Below are 23,673 nucleotides of genomic sequence, written 5' to 3'. Positions count from 1 at the left end.
ATCTTGATTTTTGGTTCATGCAAAAGCTGAACTATTCTCCTTCACACTTCATAATGTTAGTAAGGTGCTATCTAGTCATTTAAACACTCTACATATGTTCAAACAGTTCTGCATGAATAGCTCTGTAGGATCTTTTTTAGACCAGCTACAGATGTGATGTCTCAATGAAAAATGTAGAGGAAAGGCTCACCTTTTTAATGCACTTCAAATCGAGTGATTTGATTCAGAACTGCAAAAGTTATTGATGTTTGAAGATTCCAAAATCCTGTCTTCAAAGTCAAGGGCCAAATTTCAGGTATTGTTACAGGTGGGTTTTTGATGATTCTCAGCCTTTATTGTTAGTACATGAACCAATATCTGCGTGTAAAATACAAAAAAATACTCGTCATGACGCCCCAACATCTAGGAACAAGGTGCATATTTTTTCAGATTTTTAGCTCTCTTCCTGTTGCCTCAGGACTTTTCTATGTCAGTAGTTTTCTTTACCGCCCAGTAAAGATGACATTTTGTGTAGTGTTATTAACCAATGGGAATGTGATTCATTTGGAATGCACGGTACCTGTAAAGTTACTGACAGGTCGGACATTCTTTTTGTACTTCAGTCACTTACAAGGATGATGTCATAGGCTGTTGACCATCCTTTTTATTCATCTTCCCATCGTGTTTACATTCGTCAAAACTTCAATATCATCTTATTCGGTAAACTAGTTTAGTTCTTATATTTCGCGACTATTCACAACAAAACAGATAGGAAAGGTCGATAAAAATTTTTGATTATCCTTTTGCTAAAAAACCGTTTTTATCATTCAATTGTCTTATAAAAACCGTTCAACTTCCTTTTATTACTGTTCCACTCTAATCCATGAGTGACGATGGCAGCCATGATTTTGAAGCCGCTAGAGTGGTTTCCGCAAAGCTGGCCACCTTGGCCACCGATTATCAATCGGCCGGTGGTTCAAATGCTAAGACCATGTCCGAGGTCCGATCTTTATTTTCAACAATTGTGCCTTATTCATCCAAGAATTGGTATAAGCAGTGGTCAAAATTTGCATCTGACCTCATCGAGTTGGATAGAGAAGCGAACAGACCCATTTTCCTTAATGAAGGTCCCGTTCCTACTAACCCGGTATCATCTGACGAAGACACGGTTTACGTCTTCGACTTATCCACCAATCCAGCTTTACCGCCTGATGTCCCAGAAAGGGAAAGAAGTCGTGAAAGAAGTCGTCGACCTTCTCTGGCTAAAAGCAACCGCTCACGAGGTGGTATTCATATCCTTACCCAAGAAGAGATCGACAATGCCCAGAAGGCCAGAGATCTCCTGGACTCCCAAAATGGGCCTAGACGTTCCAGATCTCACTCTCCCTTTGTGCCTAGAACGCCAGCAGGGAAAAATAGAAGTTATAAAAGTGATGATGAAGTTGAGGATGAAGAGGAAGATGGAAAGAGACGAAAGATGCAGAAGTCATGGGAATGGGTCGATAGATGCGACACTGGCCCGTCTGCATCAGAACATCTCTCGGAAAGTGCCATCGCTTTCTCTCAAGCAGTTCGAGGTTATGCTCGCAATCTTACAAAAGCTGTCGAAGGGTTTAACAATAGGGTTAAACCAGCTGATTTTCCGTCTAATCTTTCTAAAGAATTATTACAAGGAAAGTATATTGACCTCTGAAGAATCAAAGGAGAATATATGGCGGAGAAGAGGGGTATGGCTACGAGTCTCATGGTGGCAAGTAAGGATAAAGATATTGAGCTTCAAAATAAGAAGGTATCTCAAAAACTGGACGACATCCAAGATTGGTATTATTACTTTGATATCCTTCAGCAAGCTTACCAAGAAGCCTTCCCTAAAGGCTTTAAGTATTTTCTTCAATATTCGATTTGGATCAAGCAAGAATTCATGTCGAATGGGCAAAAGGCCGATTGGACCTGCGTGGCGAACTTCGATGCGGCACTCAGGGGTCAGTTCGCAACTCGACAAGACATTTCGTTTGGTGACTGGGGGCATCAGAGCCTTGGAACACTTAGGACAAGGTATATGCACAAGGCTTTTGAAGAGAAGCCCTCGATGGGTTCAACGGGCGCTCGACCGTCTGGTGGAGGCCGTCAAAATCCTCCTTTTCAAAGCTCTAAACGAAATTTGTCTCCTCGCGCTTCGACTTCGAGATCTCAACATTCGCCGAATTATTATCAGTCAACTTACAAACATAAGGGTTTGTATGAAGTTGAAGATTCTGATCTTATCCCGGAGCGCGAGCAGTTTTGCTTTGCGCATAATTTGGGGAACTGCAAGTTGGGGAAGCCTGCCTGTCCTCGTATCCACCGATGCAATGTCACACTACAAAAAAAAAAAAGTTTTCTAACTGGATTAGGTAAATTTATTTAAGCAAAAAAGTTGACCCAGATTAGGCAAATGTGCTAAGTAGCCAATGTCTACTTCACACTATGTAATATATCAAGGCATTACCTGTTGATGAGATGAATTAAATGTGATCTGACATGTTTTCCAGAGCACTAAATTACACCTGACTTGGTGGATCTGTTCTATTTGTAATTTTGAGAAGTTTCAATCATTATTGATGGAGCAGGATTGTTTGCTGATTTTGGTTTTCATACCAGTTCCACCAGAGCAGTATTGGAATTTGACACAAGCCCGTGAGATGTGGAATTAATAGATCAACTCCAAATATATCTCACTGAACAAAACAACTCATTTACATACAAATTTTACCATTACCGGTTTACATTCAGCTTTATTTGACTGAGATTGTGACAGCTGACAAACTGTTGTTTTCCAAAATATCGACTTTAATTTATCTCCGATTCAGACATCAAATGAGCCAAGTAAGAAATGAAATACTAAGGAATACAATAAGACATGTAGACAACAAAGTGCGATGATGGATTATGCATCAGAACTCAGATGTATCAAATGGGGGATTTAGTTTTAATGTTCTTCAGAAGCCGAGGATGAACTTTCTTCAGAGTTGCTTAAGTCCTCCAAATTCTTCTCCAGCATACCATTGATTGCTTCGATTGCATGTTGAAGACCTTCTTCTGTGTGCTTCATTTGCTTCACAAGGCGTAAGACTTGCTTGTTGAGATCTTCCACTTGGTTTTTGAGGTCGCATACTGGGAAAGATGTCCGCACAAATGTATAAGGATTAATTCAACTGACGCAAAGTGTACCTGAAACAAGAATCTCACTTTGTTTTTCACGGAGTTTCTCCCTACTTTGGACTTCTTGAAAAACCTGAACACCTGATTTGATCTCATTTGCACCAGGATTTAATTTGATCGAGCTAAGTTGAATAGGCGTGATAGGCTGGATATTGGCGCCTGTTACTGTTCAAGTGTAATCAATAGGTCAAATTAATTTGTACATTAGACGCTATAAATCAACAATAAAGTCTCAACAATCTTTTGTAAGTGCATGATAGAAATGGACCGACTATGATTCTCAAGACCAAGGATATCAATTTCTTGTAAGCAGATCAAATCTTCATAATGCAAGGCTTTTTGATCCACATCCAAGTGTTTCGGTGATGGAACTTCTTCTTGTTTGACACTCGACACCTCAATATCAGTAGTTGCAATAAGTGGCTTGTCGTTCATTACTGGTACCTTCGCAATTGGAACCAAGGAATCCTGAAGGGACAACAGTTCCTTTCTCTCATCCTCATCGCTGACTTCAGAAACGCAAAGCGTGGGAAAAGTTGAGTTTGACTTTTGATCACGAGTTTTGACTGGTACATCATTGTATTCCTACAAAAATAAAGTGGGTGAGGATTAAAAAACACACACGATTGGTCAGACCAGATAAACGATGATATGTAGAGATTGTGCCACTTTACAATCTGATTTAGGACGATCGGGCTAGTGCTCCCAGTGGCGCTTGCATCTATGATACTCTCATTCTTAAAGAGGGCTCGAGGTTTCTGAATTGCACAAGATTAAAGTCGTATTCAACGATTTGTAAGAAAGTATCTCACTTCAACTCACGACTTTCTTCTTTACCAGCAAAGGAGCGTTTGTGACAGGATTTTTGTCGCCTGATGTTTCAAATTGGTCAGCCATGTGTTGGTAAGATCAACTATTGATGTTGAACAGAACTAGACTGAAACATACCAATAGACTTTGGGGTAGCTGATCGTTTCTTTGACTTGTCTTCAAAAGACAAAGAAGCGACTCGCTTCTTCTTGGGTAGCTTAAATTCACCATCTTGAGACAGCAAAGGTAGTTCAATATGTTGAAGGGAGGGATAGGCAGAGGTGGTGGTTGTAGAAGAGCCTGCGGTATCCGAAGCATCCACAAGAGTGCTAGAAGTCGTGGGTTGAGGCTGAGCGTTTGAGCGACGTCTTCTAGGTCTTTCTTCTTCATTTTCCTGATTCACAGAGATAGAGGCCGGTAAGTTGCTCCTGGGATTGGGAAAATCTTTGGAGAAGGGAAAAAGTCAACATTATGAATATACTCGATGAGCCGCACTGGAAATTAATTAAACATGCTTATAATAAGGGAAAGAGAACTACATTGAGGCTGCTTCTCTCGAACCAAATAGGCCAGGTGATCCCAATTGAAGGTTGTGGAATATTTGAACTTGTAATTATCATATTCGTAAAGCCACTGAAGCATTGCATCTTTGCTTACACCTTTTCTGGATGGGTCTAAAAGTCTCATGTTGATCGATTAAATGAAAATGATAATATTGGAGACGTCAAATTAGAAGAAGACAATGCTTCACATACTCAGAACTCTGCACCTAATTATATACTCCTCTTTGCCTTACATACAGCATATCATATCTAGTGAATCTCATTAATGACGAGTTTGAACATTATTCTTTCTACAGCCGCCAAATTAATTTGTACATAAGTTTTGTCATCCTCCATGCACTGGTCATCATGTATCTTCTAGATACTGATATGTATTGTCTGAATCATCTAGATGGAATGCTGTTCCGTTTCCAACCATTTCATGATCATCATGAGGTCGTGGGGTACTAGCTATCACTTGGAATCATTAATTATCATCTACTTCATGGTTCTTTTTGGTATCAATTGTACAACTATGTAAGTCAGCCCAGCGCGTTGGTTTTTGCTGGATGTGCATATTATAGATGGGTAATTAGGGTCCCCACATATCAATAGAAGCCTATGACAAGTCATTCTGGAAGAGAAGAATCGAATAAAAGAAGCTGTGGTACCAATTACAAGGTGCAGAGATGATGTTGTATATTGGAGCAGTGATTGGCAAGGTTATTTATTACGATTCAATAATTGCTAGCAGTGGGATTAACAAGTCATTGGTAACGAACAAAAAACAAATTACTGAATATTCCACTGACAGAAGTCTTGCTGAATAGGCTGACACACAATGATACCCACACCAGTGGATGGTATCTTAATTCTTGACTAGGGAAATTAGAAGCGTATACTGCAGTTAAGTGGGTGGAGCGCTATTGTAACATACAATATTATAAGTCTTTGTTTGAACAAGATATACTGGTAGCTGCCGTACAATGCCTTTCATGAAATATAAGTCTTTGTTGTTGCTCTAATTGACAAGAGACACTGGTAGCTATCGTATGATACCTTTCATGAAATATAAGTCTTTGTTGTCACTATGATTGACGAGAAACACTGGTAGCTATTGTATGATACCTTTCATGGGATATAATTGCAACGAAGCTTGATTTATGAAGCACAGATATAAGTGCTACTTAACCTTCTCTTTATCATCAAAAGCATGAAATTTTTCCATCCACACGTTGAAGTTTAAAATTGGGCTTCCATAAATCCATAAATCTTCCTGTCGCTGTTTCTTTTAAGGCCTGAAAACCCACTAATAGCCTTGATTATATAGTTGAATGCACCACTATACTTTTCTCCTGTTATCTCGTTCTTCATAATAAACATTTTGAGGATATCTTTTTGACTTTCATCTCGCAAAAACTTAACATCAGGCTTTATGTCATCATCAGCAGCTCGGGAAATCAAGAAGTCACCCAGTGGCCGAAGGCTGCGAAGTTCGGTAAAAAACGTGGTATCAGAGTCTTCTGAGAAGAAAACTGTTACCCAGAAGAAACAGAAGAGAAAATTGAGATATGAATCGGAGGGTAAGAAATGATATGTTCATTTTCAATATATATGCTGTGTTTTCATCCTATCTAACACATGGAACATTTAGAATTGGACAACGATGATGTTGAAGAACATGGAGTTTCAGTGAATATAAACACCTCTCGGGAACGCCTTCTTAAACTCCTTTCAAAGAAGGTGAAGAAGAGAAGAACTCGGAGTACTTCAAAAAACTTGCATCAACAATCAGAGATGCAAAATGATTGCGATGACACGTCTTTGGTGGTTCACAAGGATAAAGAGCCTTTGACTAATTTTTCTGTATACAAAGACAGCGAGCTGGTCTCAATGCTACGTACGGTTGGATTAGATACCAGAGGATTTAGCAGGGAAGTACTAATCCAGAACTGTAAGAGTTACCACGAATTAAGTGAGTGGAAGTTGTTTTCGTTGTGAAGATTGTTTGGAGCAAGCACTGATGAGCTCTCTCATTCAGTAATACCACCCTCTCCCCCAGACTTAGATGACGATCAAGCTATGTCATGCCCAATTAGTAGTGTAATAGATTCAACTATCCTCCCCGCCTTCACCTTTGAGGTACCTATGTATTCAAACAGGTTTGCAGACCAAAGTAAGGCCTTGGGATCCGCTTTGGAAGCTAGACGTTGTCCCTTGATATACACTGATTAATGAATAATTGTTTTCTGATGGTAATCCACTGTGGATGACATGATAACAGCTTCATCGACGTCTAACTTGCCTAGCCTTGAACATGGTAGATTTTCTTACCCGCGGCCTCGTCCAACTACCAACTTAGTTCCATCCAAGAAGAACAAGGGAAAAGCAAAAGAAAAATCACCTCCAGTTTCCGAAAGCGAATACCAGCCCAGCGATACTGAAACTATTGAGACGAATAAAGGACCTCAGAGAATATACATGGATTCTGGTGTGAAGGTAGGTGGGGAAGGTGGTCGCGCCTCAGGAAGTGCCATGAAGGGCACAGAACAATCGTGTTCTCAAGATCCAAACAAAGAGGCAAAGAATTGCAATGCTGAGTAAGTGTCTGATTATTAAGACGACTCAGAAAAGAACTAACCTCAAGTGACTTTGTCGTGACAAATTACTTTGCTACAGAGACCAAAATTCGCGGCCATTGGAGGACAAAGACCGAAAACTTCTTCATGAATTGAAGCAGCAGGTTGACTCCTTGACCCACGAGGTTGTTACTCTTAATCAAATTATCAAGCAACATCTGAATAACAAGTTGGAGGGTGATAGTAAGAAGAAAACAAAAGGTGGCCGTACATCTGTGTGTTATATTTCTATCTCTTCCAATCAATATGATAACAAAAAGACATTGATTGTATTATTTTCGAAAACTGTATAGGCACATATCCGATTCCATATTGACACCCTTCTTGGGCGACGTTCAAATGATGAGGTCCTTCCTGCGCCAGCTAGTGCTACTGACAAGGAAAAATGGGGCTACGACATAGACATGGATAAACTAGTTTATGATCCGAATGCCTTGCCACTTGCTACAGATTCCGCTGATCCTTGCTTTCCATATGAAGATGGTCCAGGTCATGAAGATTCTTCTCCTCAGCAACTCGCAATCATGTGGCAGTTGATGACTATGGCAGGCGTTTCTAGTTTTCGTCCAGACTTCAGTCTATCGGCAACTTCATGTGAAAATAAATGGCTCTGGGATTTGGCGTTGAAGATATTCGTAGTGCTTGTTGAATGCGGGGAGTATCAAGGGGTTTCTTTGGATGCTGAAAACCAACAGTTCATAAAAAAATGTTTAAATACTCATGTCCAATCTCTTGCAAAAACGTACGCACCTCCCATTCCTCTTTCTCAGAATCATCATTAATGTAAATGTTATCTGTGGGACCTGTAGATATCGCCAGCAAGTTTCCTGGAGTCCCGAGCGCAAGCAATTAGCTGCAGCCGAGATCAGAAGAGGATCAAGAATGCGGCACGTGAGCATTTCCTACTTGCTTCCATCATGTGTTACACGCTACTAACAGAGTCTGAAACTCTTGAAGCTTGTTGAGCGCCGAAGCAAATTCCTCTTGAAGGAGGAAATCTGGCCTCTCTTGGCCATTGTCAAACAGACCACCAGTGATGATGAAACCGACGTAGAGGCTGCGGCAGAAAATATCAGCAATCGAAATGGATTACCATGCCGTGTTAGAAAAGTTCTTTGGCGTAGCTCACTACTGTCAGATATCTGGGAGTTAGTTGATAAATGTATAGAAAAGATCGACAAAAGTAAACCTGGTCAGAGTTCACCTCGTGGTCGACAGAGACGTCCAAGAACCCGCATCAACAATGGGCCTCGAAGCCGGGTTGAAGCAGCTTCAGGTTTACCAAACGACTGTCTTGACCGGTCATGGCTGGAAAATTTGAGTCCAGCAACAAAGGCGGGACTTGAGATAAGCACAAAGCCAATACTAGCTGGCTTGAAAGAGCGTTTGCAAAACTTGGAGGCTTGAGAATTCTCGCTCAACCAAAGATTGACATTTTTTTTATCATTCTGCCACTTTTAAAACTTATAAATCACACTGTTTTCCGTTTTCTCAATAAATTTATATGGCTCTTATTGGTATTTTTGTCAAATTTTGTTCACTGCTTCCGGCAAGCTTTATTGCAATTTTTGAACTACTCATAGGATACAAAGGTATTTACTGCTGTTCTATGAAGTATAATTTTGTAGTTTTTACTACTTATCTGTCCATGTAAATCAAGCCAACTGTAGGTATGGAAATCTTAGGGTGTAACTGCCCTGCCTTATACATCAGCCAGCTACAGTGTCCTAAAATTTGTTCCTTTTTGATGAGGTGATCTTTTGTTGGTCCCCAACCTCGAAGATATGCTTGTAAATCTGGCTCATGCGTGTTTTCATAAGGATCATAGTTTCTGAGTTGTTTTGGGAGTTTTGGAAAATGATTGATGTGTATCCATGTATCTAAAATGTTATCCTGGTTTTTGTAAGTTCGGCGGTGGGTGAAAATGGAGAAAATTCGTCCAAAATGAATTCTTTCATCTTCAAGAAGCCTAAATGCAATGAAACTATCATTTTGGTTTGCTGTGAACGATGAGTAAGATACATCTTTATATGAAATGCGCTTGTAAACAAATCCTCGAGGTGAAACCGGTGACACATTTTTCTTTTGATAGTCTGGAAGTACACACCACTTCTCTGGAATCATCCATTTGTTTTCTCCTTGTTCTTGATCATTCAAAACCTTCACTAGCATCATTAGAACATCATTTTCGATTGGAAGTGTGTTAGAATTTGACAAATCTTTAGAAGCGGGCTCCGCAGCTTCGTAGAGGGATTGCATTCGTGGAATATAAGGTTTCAGTGCCTTGGGTATCCTTTGATCTTTAAGTAGAGCGGACAAGTTTCCGGCACGACAATAATTCTTGAGAAACGTGATCTCCAACTCGCCTGGAAGAAGTGAGATGTTTGTTGATCAGCATAAGACAACAAGATCTTATGGTACATCTGAAATCCATACGCTTACCTGGGTGATTATTATGGCATCCCTTCAGGATATTTCCCATCAATCTCTCAAAAGGAAATGACCACCAGGAACGGACTGGTCCAAACTTCCTCAAACATTCCGACATATGAATAGCTAAATGATGATTTGGGGCAAGGTTACAATGAGGGAAAAGAACAAGACATCCTGAGAGATATTGTTGTATATGATACTCATATCGAGTGATGTGATTTGATGTCATAACACGTTTTAGAGCAAGTTTGACCAGTGAAATAAGATGAACGAAGTTCTTGAGGAGTGATGTTTTTACTTTATCTTTACCAAACCAAATTGGAATCAAAATCAAGGGTAGTTGAATCGTGCATAGATTACGCCACTCGTCTGCTTTAAGCTTTCCAAATGACGCTTTCCCTAAGACTGGGATTGCCCGTTTGATCCAGGTCGGGATGTGAATTGAGGGGAGCAGATAATTGATTTTCTTAAGCATTTCAGCATCCATCACTATTTCGTCAAGTGGAGGAGCTTCCCATTTACCGTTCCACCCAGTCTCGCCAAAGGGGTCAAAGTCTTCGTCGCTAGGAGATGTAGAATCTGTAGAAGAAGCCTCCTGAATGTTGTTGATGTCAACCTCAGGCTCGCGCGCATCATCTGCCAAGTCTTTATCAAGTGCTGGTATCGGCTCAGAATACTCCAACAATAAATTTAGAAGCTCGCTTTTGCTGATTGGGACTAACTGTTCTTCTTCGTTCTTCAGGTCCTTCATCGCCCAAAATCTACGGATGTGCCATGCAATAAGGCCTAGGAGTAAGTTATGCATCGAATCTATCACATGGTAATTGACAATATCCCAATATTCAAGGTCCACCAATGCTGAATAGCGAACACCATGCAGCTTAAAGATGTTCTTGCGCTCTTCCACAGTGGTTGCATCTCGCGCCTGATGTGCCCAGATGGTGTGCTGTTCACAAGTTCGATGAGGCCATGTTTTTGGATCCAGATTGTTGATATCACACTTTTTCAGAAGGCAGATCGAGCAGAAAAACGTTGCTGTTGCGCTGGGAAAACCAAGGGAGCGCCTCAAGGCCACTACATCGGCGATATACAGTAGAAGTCCAGCGTGGATGAGCCGTCCTTTCTTGTGTTGATAAGTTCGAGATAATAAAAGTCCAGTACTCCATAGTTTTTGAAGTTCAGTAACAATAGGGCGCTGGATCCAGTTAGTTTGTTCAAGCAAAGGCTTGCGGGGCCCAGGCGCAATCCCCACCAAGAAGATATGTTCGGGGAGATACCGTAGGCGGATTGGTAGTGTAAGGCAAACCAGGACTATGAAGGTAATTGACGAATGTTTCCCACTAATCTTATTTCCAAAGGGATTGATTGCGTCCGTGAACATGGCAAAAGTAAGGTTTCCGCTTGTTGACGTGTATTGACTTCCATCAGGACCTTTGAGTTCTTTCCACGCTTTTGATTGATGGACATCATGTTTACTTTCATTTTCATTATAAGGCTTTTGAGATTCCTCAAGCGATTCATCCAACCATTGTTCAACATTCGGACGCGATAACAATCCTGCAATCCATTCTGAAAGACTCTGAATGGCATACCTCCGAACTGGTTTATTCTTTCCGTGTACATACTTCAAAAGCAGTTGCCCACAGGTTTTTTCGGAAAACTCTGAGATATCTGGCTCATATTCTAAAGAGGAAGGGGAGGCGTCTGCGTTGGGATCGGTAGTATCGGGGGGACCGCCTGGAATGTTTGTGACACGATAGTTACAATGAGTTGGAGTACTTTTGAGTGGATATAATGCAAAGCATGCATCACAGCAGTTCATTTCAATTAAATGAGGATCAATTTTTAGCCATCTAAATACAGTAGTGATACTCTTGGGAATTTGTTGTAACGTGATGGCATCGGATGGTACAAGAGATTTTGAATTGTTCAGAGGATTGATGCCGCGGGTGAGACACAGCTCAAGGGTTATTCGTAGATTGTCTAGTAGCCACGAAGCTGTTGAGATTGACATCCGTGCAAAGATGCTTAACATTGCGGCGACAAGACCCACATAAATTAGTAATGGGTTGACGTCTTCCAAGCTGAAATTAAAAAATCGATCTATCCGACCAACTCAAATGAGCATGGTTTCAAATAAAAATTTATGAGTGACAGTGCAGATTATATTTACCACATTGATACACCGGAACCCCGGCCTGATATGCCGTGCTAGCTGTCAAGCGGACATGAGATGTATTTTCGTCTACACAAGCAGCATGTGTCCCACTATCCGTGGAGTTGGGAGTATCAGGAGTAGATGGCGCTGATACCGTTTCTTGTGATATTTCACCAGTATCATGATCATCCATGTTAAGTTGATAATCGGAAGTTTGAACATTTTGAATAGGTTCATTAGGTTCATTTATTGTTGGATTCAAGCCTAATTGTGCTAATGGCCTGAGTAGGTTTTTGGTAATAGTTTGATCGGAGCTCAAATGATCCAGTCGTATGTCTGCCAATCTGTGTGCCTCAAACGTAGAGGGGATGACTTCGACACCGGATTGAGGTTTTCCGTAGGCATCAATATATTGGCCAAGATAGCACTTGTGTGCTCGACAACAACACGTCACCCGACGGGCCTCCTTTGATCTTTTTACATTCAAAGACATGATTTATGATCAAGAACGAAAGATATGCAAACGATGATATGAGTGATGGAGAACTTTTCCACACAAGCAAAGAGAAAGTGTATTGATGTAGTGATAGTTATGACGAAAAGAAGAGGTGTCAATTGTAAACAACCAAAAGTTCAAGCTTGGACATAAGCACTTAACAAACATATACCAAATAAAATATGGATTCATAAACGGATGTACAACTTGTTGGTCACAGTACACATAGCCAAATATTCTCATTTCTATCTTACATCATTCCTACGGGCTCAAACATGTTATAATGAACAGATATATTGTTACCCTGAGGCTGCATTGCATAATCATCACCCCACTTTTTAATTTATGATGATATCATTTGTTTGACAATTCTGTCGGATGATTTCTTTTACACACAACCCATACATACCATGTTCTTCCCTTTTTTTTAGAAAAGTGAAGATCATAGTGAAGATGATCATGCAGTGGATCAAATTTAGGTATACTCATACACGTGAGAGAAAGGTTAATCTCATTGAATTAAAGAGGGGTCATTATTTCACAGTATACAAACAGGAGAAAAATACAAACAGGAGAAAAAGAACAAATCATTGCTGGTGCAAAGTGTATAAGTTATAATCCCATCATTCACGGATTTTTTATCCCCCTAATTACGGCTATCTGCTGATCAGAACCAAAATGTCAACTTCTTACATTCAAAGAACTATTTTTCTACCTACCTATGTCCTTGATTCATTTGTCGTTTATGGAGAACAACCCAGGGTTGACCGTGATCTCATCTACAATAGAGCTACTACTCCACAACTTTTGGAGATCATCCTCTGCTTCTATCCTCATCTCGAAATCAATGATGCAGCCAAATCAAACCACAAAATTCTTCAAAAGGTGTTCCGCGAACTGGTGGTTCCCCGTCTGTATAATGTAGTTGTACCTACAAAATCAAACCCTCAGCATTTCTTTCAAGCCGATTTGGTCCACTTGTCTTTTGGCCCCCACGACGCTAAGACCACAGTAACACCAGAATCTATTATCGACGCAACTCGCATATCCGAATTTCAAATCTTCAGTTTTTCACTCCTCAGAGAGGGACAATATCATCTTTCAGTAGAAAGACTCAACAAGTTCCTCAAGACTTACAAGTACTTCAACAGCGATGAGCTACACGAAATCATGGATGGTAGATGCGTGGCTGAGGAAGCATTTCATGAATGGGGGGCCTTGCTCCAGGAGACTCATCAAGACATCGAGCAAATCAAGCTTCTTTTAAGCAAGTCTGACATATCCGAGAGGGAACAACAGGACCTTGAGCGCCAGCTCAAAATCAAGATTTTGCTTCGGGAGGATCGCCAGAGCGTGTTCGATTTTAAGATCAAAGAGGTGGCATATATCTCATCTTTTTTGGAGCATCATCAGTAAGATTACACTCATTTGCTTTGAAGCTATACCAAAACAGGTTTTCAATAGGGCTGACATGAATTCTGTGATTTATCATCTGACCCAGACGAGTTTCTGATCAACATCAAGAAACAACTGAAGACCAAAGTCGTCCTACAAATGGTGCATAACTTTACACAATTGGATATATTTTGGATCTTTTTATATCATGGGTCAGTTGCAACGTTTTTCTTTTTGATAACATCAGATCCTTTCACAAGATTATCAAGCCTTCTGCTGAAGTTTGTATTTTTTTTCTTCAACAGAGGCGTTGTGCAATTATGTAATCATCCAAGTCGTAGGAACTTTATAATGTTTTGACTTACAACTACGATATTACAATCATACATCAACTTTCTAGTTCTTTTTATTCACCTGCATCCTCAGCTGTGCATCATTGATTCTTTCCCCAGTCGTGTTATGAAGACCTACATATGATATCTTTCAATCAAATTATCTATCATTTCTAGATGTGCACCGTGGAATCTATTTTGTGAATATAATTTGATAAAGTGGTCTAGCAATCTTAGTCACATTACGAGACAGGATATGTTGTTATCCTTTATTGATAATCAGAGAAATACAGATGTACGGATTGTTTGTCAGTTGCTGGGCTGGAACTGTCCAGTTGCTGGGCTGTAACTGAATCCAGCGGAAGGTTCCCACAAGCGGATATCTGTAAACTCTAGTCAAAAGTGTTAAGTGACAAGGAGTGTCGAGTGGTTTCAGTGACCTAATTCATCCATGGAAACCTAATGTAGTGAGAGATATATAGAATGAATTCTGAATTTCAAATGTTCGGCACCTTGCTCTTGTCGATTCTCTGCCAACACTGTACAACAAAAAAAATTAAAGGATTCCATTAATCTGCACATCTATTCGTCTTGATCATTTAAAAAGCTTATGTAGCCCATATTATCGAATCATTTCTGATTACCTACTTCGATCTATAACTTCTCTCAACAACCATCATCAAACAACCATTCAAACCAATTGGCATTCTGGATTTTGCTTTATAATAAACAGATTCTAAGTCATTCGATTCAATTAATCAATAGATCTGATGAAAGTGTCATAGAAATATTGAATAGACTAGTTAAACTCATGACCAGCTAGATGTAGTCTACTCGTGATAATTGTTGATAGGAAGTTTTAAGTTTTACTCGATTGTGCCTCAGCTGGTTAGTCTTTTATTATCTAAATCAAATCTCCATACCCCGGATCAAAAGAAACCCGAAAAGTCAATTCCAAACCCACCTACTTCAATCATCACCAATCCTCAAGATCCGTCATTAAACCAACAAACTTTGCCAAAGCCTCAATCTAAGTCGTCTCTGCTTCACAAACAAAACAAATTCTTTTACCATTCAATTATTCCAACCCACCACGTGCGTTTTCTTTCTGAGTCACTTTACAATTTTTTCAAATCGGAAGTCTGACTCTATCCACTTTCATTTTGACAGCCTACTCAAACCAATCTCATGTATAACTTGATCAATCAATCTTCAAATTCAAACTTCGTCCATTGTGTCCCAATCACCTAGATTTTACAATCATGTCGTCAATCATCTTCATTCAACTTCAATTGTGTGTCGAATTCAACTCAGAACACCTTTGTTTGAAGAACTGAAAAGATAGGAAGACTCAATGGTTGCACTGTAAGTACGCAAGGAAGGGTAGTTAAGGATGTTCAACCCCTGCTTTCAAGAAATTTGACAAAGACGTCTTCAGTCAAGTCGATCCAAGAAAACTGTAAGGTTTTCTCTTGTCAAATGTTTTCTGGATGCTAAATCTTGTCTTCACTTGCTCCTATTTGTAAAACCCCGATCGCCTTTCTGTTTGGTCCACATGGATGTAGCTTTTATTAACAACTACTTTTAGTGTGAAGGTCAACTAAAAGAGGAGCAAACATAGCAGCCGAGGTCATAAAAGCTGAGCTCAACTTGCTTCAAGGCAAAGGCTCGATCAATGTTTTGTGGTGATATAAATAGTATATATCTTTCTAATGAACAATTTTTAGTGTGGTACAAGACGGTAATGAGAAGTAGCTATCATTACCTCTTTCTTATTCTGATCACTACTCTATGTGATTAGTTCGATATTATGAAACTCTTCACAGCCAAGGTAAATAGTTTTCTGTAATCATCTGACCAGCTGAGTATGATCATCAACATAGGTTAGTAAAGCGGGTACCTAAGGAGTGACATGATTTTTCTTGATTATCCAAGTCTTATGTTTGATCCTCTTAATTATTTTCTATTCATGTGCATGTTCAATTTTTCACCATTCCATAATATTTCATAATCCTCTTTTCTTTCTTATCATTTTGTGGTATTAAAAAGATGAAGAGAATATTTCAAAGAAAAGAAAATTTCATTTCTATTCAAAAGTATCATTTGTGATTGAGAAAAAAGAATTTGGTCCTTTTTATTCTTTGTTGAGATAAGTTTCAATCACTCATTTCTTACGTGTGGGTTAAATGAATGAAACAGATCATGTGAAAACAGAGCGTCAATGTCAATTTTTTGTTTCTTTCTGTTTGGTTTTTCTGGTTTTTAAACAGGGTGGACTTCTCAATTATAGATAAAATCAGAGGAGCCTGATCACGAATTAGCAAAGTGAGATATCTGTTTTGTTACTAATATTGAATGAAATCTTTACGACTCTTTTTTCATATCTGTCCCATTGAGTTCCAAGTGTTTCTATACTCGAGCACTTGTATCTTAATTGGTACAACCCTCTTGTAAGAAATAACTGATACAAGTCACTATGTATCTATAAAGGAGGACTTTAACAAGCAGTGTGGTTTGACTTGATATGTACAACACTGGGGTTGACCAAGCTTTGCAACCAGATCATGGCGTAATATATACAGATGATACAAATGAAAAACGGAGCGCTGGGTGTTGCTTCGAATAAACAAGAGGTGGATTTGTTGCAAAAAAGTTTAAGGGATGTAGTTACTACTTCCCATGATGATTATACATCATAAAGACAAAGGCAAGTGTTGTACCTTCCATTTCTCGATGACCCTCCGTATTTCCCACTTAAAAAGCGTATACATGTAGGTAATTAATATCTCCCCACTTTCCTTCTGCAGGTTTTTATGTTGATTGTAAATTGGTCCAAACTTTTCAAATCCCCTTCTATCCCTGTCCATCAAATCGCTTTCGGAGATCACCTTTACCAGCGAATTCTATCTAATTCAGCATCACTGATTTTTTCTCTAGTCATCTATCTTCTGGCTACCTTATCATCCAACTGGCTTACCCGCATTTTCCATTGATAATCTGTGCTATACAACGTTTCTTGATCGACAATTGTCTCTTATCTGAACCTTGGTCTAACTAGTCAGGTTCCTTTGAATCTTACGCACTGTACTCTTGAAGTAAGTAGTTCAACTTTTGAATTGCTTTGAAAATTGATGATTTTCTGGCTCATGATTACCAAATCACGTCGAATTGTTACAGATCTTTGAGGAGAATACCTTCAACTTATCATCATTTTTCTGCGTTCGAAGATGCCGAGTACCTCAAAACGACCTACTAATATAAAGCCTTCCCTGACCACAAGTGGTAAAAGTAGTCAAGAAGGCAAGCCGGATCTCATATCGGTCACTGGACATATAACATCACCCGGCGGCAGGCCCAAGTTCATACCAGGGCAATCTACTAGCTTTCCGGGAGGAAACACACTGTCACCAACTCCGAATCCTACTTCTGAACCACCCTTAAATTCTAGTGACAAAACCACATTCTTTGCAAACTCTATTCCACTGACTCAACATCCACTATACGCTAAAGTTAAGACCCTCCACGACTCTTTACACCCGTTCCTATGCCACGATTGGGAGTCAAACGATACGTACAATCTCACTAGCCTTAAATATTATAACGTCTTACTGCATTTCAACCCCAACACAAAGGCACGTCCAACTAAACTCAAGAAAATCTTGATTGACATGTTCAAGACGGAATTGCTACCTCAGCTTGCACCTTTCTGCATTCCGCCACCAGCTCCGCTCTCATCTCAAATGGAAACCGACCAAGAAGATATAGACTTTGATCCACTCGACCGCCAAACCACTGTTGCAATGCTCTCTGACGCAATCAGATCTCAAAGCTCTCGAGTTAGTATATCTTCTGTTGCATTAAAGGACGAGGTTTTAGCTCTCTACAAGCATTATGTCAACCCGTATCTCGCAGGTCTCAAGAAAAGCACATACACTAGAAAGCCCAACATCGTTTCATCAAACAGGCTTGACAAACTTACTACTCATCAAATAAGACACGCGCTACAAGCTCACCACCCCGAGGTATTTGTCAACTGCCCAGTCTTGAAAATATCACATTATAAAGCTTTGTACCGTAAATTTGTAATGGACGAACCCAAACTTGCAAAAGAAGAAGATTTGGTTGAAGGGTATCACTACTGGATAATTGCAGACCTGGTCCAAGAAGACGAAACAGATAAGGTATGTAATTCTATTTCTTGTGGTGGATGTGAAAATTTCTAACCATTGACTCGATACTGCTTGACAATATTCTGCTTCGTCAATCTATTGTTATTTTACATGATTCAGTAACAGCCAACATAGTAAATGTTTCTTGCAATCAGCACAACACGAAATCACCTATAAATGTTTTTTAAGTTTCTTGAAGTCAGGATTATGTTTCCAAAATCATGTTTTTAGTTTCTCTTCCTCTACACAGCTTCGTGACAAAGATATATGTATTAAGTATTGTGTGCTGCGAATTCAGAAATTCAAGTTATGTATTCATGTTTTGTGTAGCATGATATGTGAATCAAGGCTTTGAAGCAATAAGTATTGAGGCATCAGGATGTTTTTTAATCTGATATTAGATTATCTTGTGGAATTATGGTACCTTGAGGATCATTCAATCAAATTTGGGGAAGAGATCCTATTTGTGTTGTATTACTATGTCTGCAGCTGCTCAATTCACAAAATAGAGTGAGCCCAATACTTATATTTGAGTTTTCCAAGAAGGGATAGGAGAAATATCTGGTCAAGGATTTGTTTTTTCAATTCATTCATAGCAGTGTTTGAGGTGTTTAGAGAATCCAACAGGAGAAGAAACATGATTCTGTCTCATCTTGTAAAAAATTTATGTTTTCAGAGGAAAACCTGGATTGGGAATCCTCTGGAGTCACCTAATTTGAGTCCGTATTTGACTAATTTGCACATTTGCATAATCCGGGTACAATTTTTTGCTCAAATATATTTACCTAATCCACCCAGAAAACTTTTTTTTTTTTGTAGTGTGATGAGCCTTTGTTCAATCTATGGTACAACACTAATAGATGGAATATCATCACCACTAGTTTCTTCTGTTTTTGGGGAATTACCGCATCAGCTTTCTCCAAGGCTTGCAATATGACCTTTACAATACCCTTTGTTCATTGAGGGCACTGCCAACATTTTCATCTCGGATCTATGAATCCGAGGTATTCTCGGGTCTAAACCCTTGGACATTTCTTGTTCAAGGATTTGATCCGAGCCATATCATGGCACATAAGATTTTTTCGGATTGAGACCTCAGACAGGACTTATTCAAGTATTTTCATCCAATGATGCCTTGGATTTCTCAAGCCAAGGCAAGTATGTTGGCAGTGGGGTACTTTGTGTTATGAAATAAGTGCCAAGCCTGAAGTCCAAAGAGGTATTTCATTGTTATTTTTGCTGATGGATGGTCATCAAACTCAGTGTCTTCTGTTCTTCCAAACGGTGGGCAAAAAAATATGATGAGAGGTGCCACTCTGAGATTATGGGGCATTTTATTTGGGTGTGGGTATGGATATGTATGCTGGTCTATCTAGGGGCAGAGAGATCAAGCTTTCTTTTCCTAGTGTGGACTGGTATAGAAAGTAGACAGATATAGTTGGATAGGAGGCTTTCCTATGTAGATGATTACAAAGAAGTGAAAATACTGGTCTGACATGTCTGGGCATAAGAGAGAGAAAATCAGGTTTCAGCCAAAATGAAATTCATGCATCCCTCTGAATTGTAGTTTAAGGGTTACATGACATATGAGCCTTTGAGTTTCAAGAGAAGTGTGCTTACCTAAACTGGTGTCAGAGGTTTAGATCAATATCTTCTCACTACATGGTTCAGAAAAGCTTGTGTCTCATGTTTGTAGCATTGATCAGTCATTTCTCCATGAAACTTGCTTTGTGTTTTGGAAGTAGGCAATGACACAGTGTGATTTTTTATTTTAACTAAGAGGATATAAGATCTAAGTTATAAATTCTCTACAAATCTGAAAGAAATTCTCCTCAAAACTTGAACCACATCAAATCTATGGTTATAGGATAATCTCTCTATATATCCCACTTCATTCAAAACCATCATCTTGAACAATGCACTTGAATTTCATCAGCAAGAAAGGAATTGATAGGCACCTTGTTCATGGGATTTCTTTTACACTTGGACTGATTCTGTTTTCTACAAATAAACAGGCTTGGTCATTGGAAGTCATGTTTCAGACATCTTCAGAAAACTTAACCAAAGAAGATCACAGAATCCATGCATTTGAAGTGCCTTCATTTCACACAGGTAGTGAACATGCTTCAATTGATTTTAGTCCGTCTATTCATCCTGAAGTTTATGGGGTGTTAGAGCATGAAGAACTACCTTATGGGGAAATTGATGCTAATCTCCTGCAAAACCCCACAGCATATTTAGAAAATATTGAAAGTAATCAGGCTTCAATACATGAACTTACTGCAAACAAAAACTTGGGAAGTATTGAATGTAAGACTGGATCACACCAAGAAGCAACACTTGGACTCCCTTTCCATGATCACGATACAAATTGGTCTCAAATGTGGTATGACTCAGTAATAGATGATAATTCACTAGAAGAAATGTTTTGTAAGCCTAGCAATAGTCCTATCATGTCCATGGATAGCTTCACCAAATACAATCCCCAAGTCCATGAGTACAAATCAATGAGCCATTTACCAATTCATATGCCACATCAAAGCTTTGAACACCCTGGATACAGATCAGAAGGAAGCAACATTAGTTGTGATACAGCAGACAACATTATGAGAGAGTTCCCCAATTACAATCATCTGGTCTCAGAAAATCAATCTCTCAAACACACACCAAGCAATTTAAATCATGAAGTAGTACTACTACCAGGGCCACACAGTAGGCTGACCAAAGTCTTCCAAGACAACAAATATCAAGTAAATGGACAAATCCCATCTTATAAACAAACCGCTCATAAAATGAACTATTCTTATGGTGTACCCCAATCCAAATGCATCCTCAATTGTTCCCCTGAGTTGGGTGACCACCCTGCACAAGAAGCACAAGTTTTCAACAAAAATGCAATTGGAAGGGGTTCTGAATGCTCAACATCTTTAATCTCCAACAACATGGACATTCCTGAATCAATTTTAGAACACATTGAACTACCACCCTTCACACATGATAACCATATTCCATATTCACAAAAAAACCTATTTTCAGAAATCATGTCTCCCACAGATTTTACCAGAAATCCTGGAGCTCCTGAGTCCTTAGAAAAGTGTGAATACAAAAATTATGTACCAATTATTTCAGAGCATCAAATTCCACAGAAGGGAAACTCAGAAGTTGAAAACCCACAGTTGAAAGGTATACTGAAAGAAATGTACACATTGCTTGACCATCATTCAGACAAATCTCAAATTTTCAGGGAGAAACCAAATGGTGGGGAAATTGGGGGCTCGTACTTCTTGGATTCAAAAAATAAACCTGGGGAGTCTGAATCCATTTCAGCATATGGCAATCTAACACCTTACATCTCTGCCCACAATATACCTCATTCTCCCAATTATATTGACATATTTTCAGCAACAGGGGTTCCCAATTATTTAACAAGCAATTCAAATCAAATAATGACACCAAGAATTGGCACAGAACTTGACCTGACAGGGTTCTTTGGAAAGGATAATTCCAACATCATTTCACCAAATCCATTACAGGATCAAATGGTACAGAGTTTAGAATTCAAGATACCACAACATAGAAAGGAACTTGAAGGATCATCTGCAGTATTTGACCACCATCTTTATGAACCCCAAGGTTCCAATGAGAAAACCAATGGATGGGGTAGTGAAGGCTATGAAAATCAATTTGACGACCCTCACAAAGAGAAGGACATAGGGAAAATTACACTCAGAAAATTGGCTGGTAATCCAACACAAATTCAAAGCTCAAGAGATATTCACATGGGTGTTGATAATTTAATTGAAGTTCAGGAGGAATATTCTGGGAAAGCACAAAAATCATTGAAAAGAAAAGCATCAAGTATTGTCACAATGAGACTGGATGAGGAGCAAAAAAAGATTTGTAGGGAATCAGCACAAGATTATGCTGATGATCCCTCATATGAATCTAGATTGATTAAATTTGTCAATATGCATAGTGATAGTTCAGACAGACGCGGGGGTATATCGCGTAGGGATATGATACAAGTGATTCAAGATGTGGGCATGAAGAGCATACAGTCATGTGAAGAATTATATTTGCAAAACCAAACATGGTTCAAGAAATGGAAAGGACGGCTGGTGCAGATCATCCGTGGTACATATAATCCTGGTAATCCAAGTAAGCTAAGCGCACGACAACTGTTGAATGCCCTAAAGAAGGTAAATGATGGGGTTGTGATGGGATTCCTTGGTCTGTTAAATTTGATTGAGTCTCACATAGAAGTGAATAGTGCTGGAGAAAATATATTGCATGAAGGGTTAGAGTTCATTGAAAATTATGTGAATGATATGTCTTCTTTAATCATCCAGAATTTACCCTGTTTGCCAAAGATCTCCGAAATCGACATCTCCTCCGACCCCCTGGAAGTGTTTCTTTCTGTGACTCAGGCTAATAGAAGAGGTGACTTATATATAGAACTATATCACAACATTTGGACTAAGTGGAAGGCTCAGAAGGCCCCTTTGACTCCCCATGTTTCACTGGGTGCATTCCGCAAGGTCCTTTACAGACTCACTTTACCCCACAGGAAAGTGGAGCAAACCTCATCCAGTGGCTCAAAGAAAAATCCAAAGACTGGTCGGGCTTCCTATGATGCAAAAGCATACCAGATTAAGCATCATATTGTAATGAAAGGAAAAAGTTGTATGGATTTCTTTAATCATATATTCAAGGACAAAGCAATTTTTTTCCAAGGCTTGGAAGTTGATCTGTTGAACAAATTGATCATTGAGCAAAAGAACATTCCAAGTGAAGCTTTCATCAATTGCCAAAGATGTTTGACCAATGCCATCAAAGTGGTAAAACTAAATGTTGTAGAAGGATTCTTTGGAGTAATCAAGTGTTTGAATGAGATAAAAAATTCGGAATGGAATATTCAGCCAATCCTTATAAATGGATGGAACTTTTTAAAACAGCATTTCTCCTCATGGAAATCCATTCCATTAGAAAATCTTTTCCTTGAAGCAGGGCTTTCAAAATTTGGAACACATCAGAAACTGAGCCCAGAGATGAAATTTGTTGCTAAATCCTTCCACACTGTTATGAGGGCTTCCTATAAAAATGTTATCTCTGCAAGGCTTGTCCAGTCACTTTTAATAAACTGGACCCACTCATTTGATACAAATCAGAGTGATTTCAAAATACTTCAGAAGCTTTTGAGGTCTCGAGATGCTACTCCTCTCATTCATTGGTTCTAGTGATGTGTCTCCCCTTCAAAACAAAAACAATGCAATTATTCTCATAAAGAGAACCTAATTTTGAGTGTTCTCATATAAATAACAATGATTCTCCTGAAAGGGAGCCTTGACTGCAGTTTTTGAGTCTGTATCCAATGAAACATAAAAATCTGTACATTGACACAAGAATCAAAGACTTCATTTTCATCAAAAAAACTATTGTAGGAATTTCTTATCAGCACATTGGGAAATGAGAGCTTTATAGGAGTATCAAAAAAGACTGAAATCTGCAAAAAAGTTTTC

General features: G+C 39.2%; 3 protein-coding genes across 3 annotated transcripts; all 3 read left to right on the top strand.

Moving 5' to 3' along the window:
• Positions 1-6,173: 6,173 nt before the first annotated feature.
• MELLADRAFT_88363 (uncharacterized protein) lies at positions 6,174-8,578 on the top strand (the record flags this gene model as incomplete). The annotated part of the gene is made up of 7 exons (XM_007411729.1): positions 6,174-6,507; positions 6,574-6,708; positions 6,817-7,132; positions 7,212-7,386; positions 7,465-7,913; positions 7,981-8,062; positions 8,129-8,578. 7 exons carry the CDS (start codon positions 6,174-6,176, stop codon positions 8,576-8,578), a joined length of 1,941 nt encoding a protein of 646 aa, XP_007411791.1.
• An 8,634-nt stretch (positions 8,579-17,212) lies between these two features.
• On the top strand, positions 17,213-18,277 carry MELLADRAFT_88362 (uncharacterized protein; the record flags this gene model as incomplete). The annotated part of the gene is made up of 2 exons (XM_007411730.1): positions 17,213-18,166; positions 18,275-18,277. The coding sequence occupies 2 exons, from the start codon at positions 17,213-17,215 to the stop codon at positions 18,275-18,277; spliced, it is 957 nt and encodes a 318-aa protein (XP_007411792.1).
• A 1,793-nt stretch (positions 18,278-20,070) lies between these two features.
• Positions 20,071-23,391, top strand: MELLADRAFT_64441 (uncharacterized protein; the record flags this gene model as incomplete). The annotated part of the gene is made up of 1 exon (XM_007411731.1): positions 20,071-23,391. The coding sequence occupies one exon, from the start codon at positions 20,071-20,073 to the stop codon at positions 23,389-23,391; it is 3,321 nt and encodes a 1,106-aa protein (XP_007411793.1).
• Positions 23,392-23,673: the final 282 nt, after the last annotated feature.

The sequence above is a fragment of the Melampsora larici-populina genome (assembly GCF_000204055.1).
Source record: "Melampsora larici-populina 98AG31 unplaced genomic scaffold MELLAscaffold_26, whole genome shotgun sequence".
In the NCBI taxonomy this organism is placed as follows: Eukaryota; Fungi; Basidiomycota; class Pucciniomycetes; order Pucciniales; family Melampsoraceae; genus Melampsora; species Melampsora laricis-populina.
The sequence above is the reverse complement of the archived record's forward strand: the minus strand, read 5'-3'. Positions and strand labels throughout refer to the sequence as shown.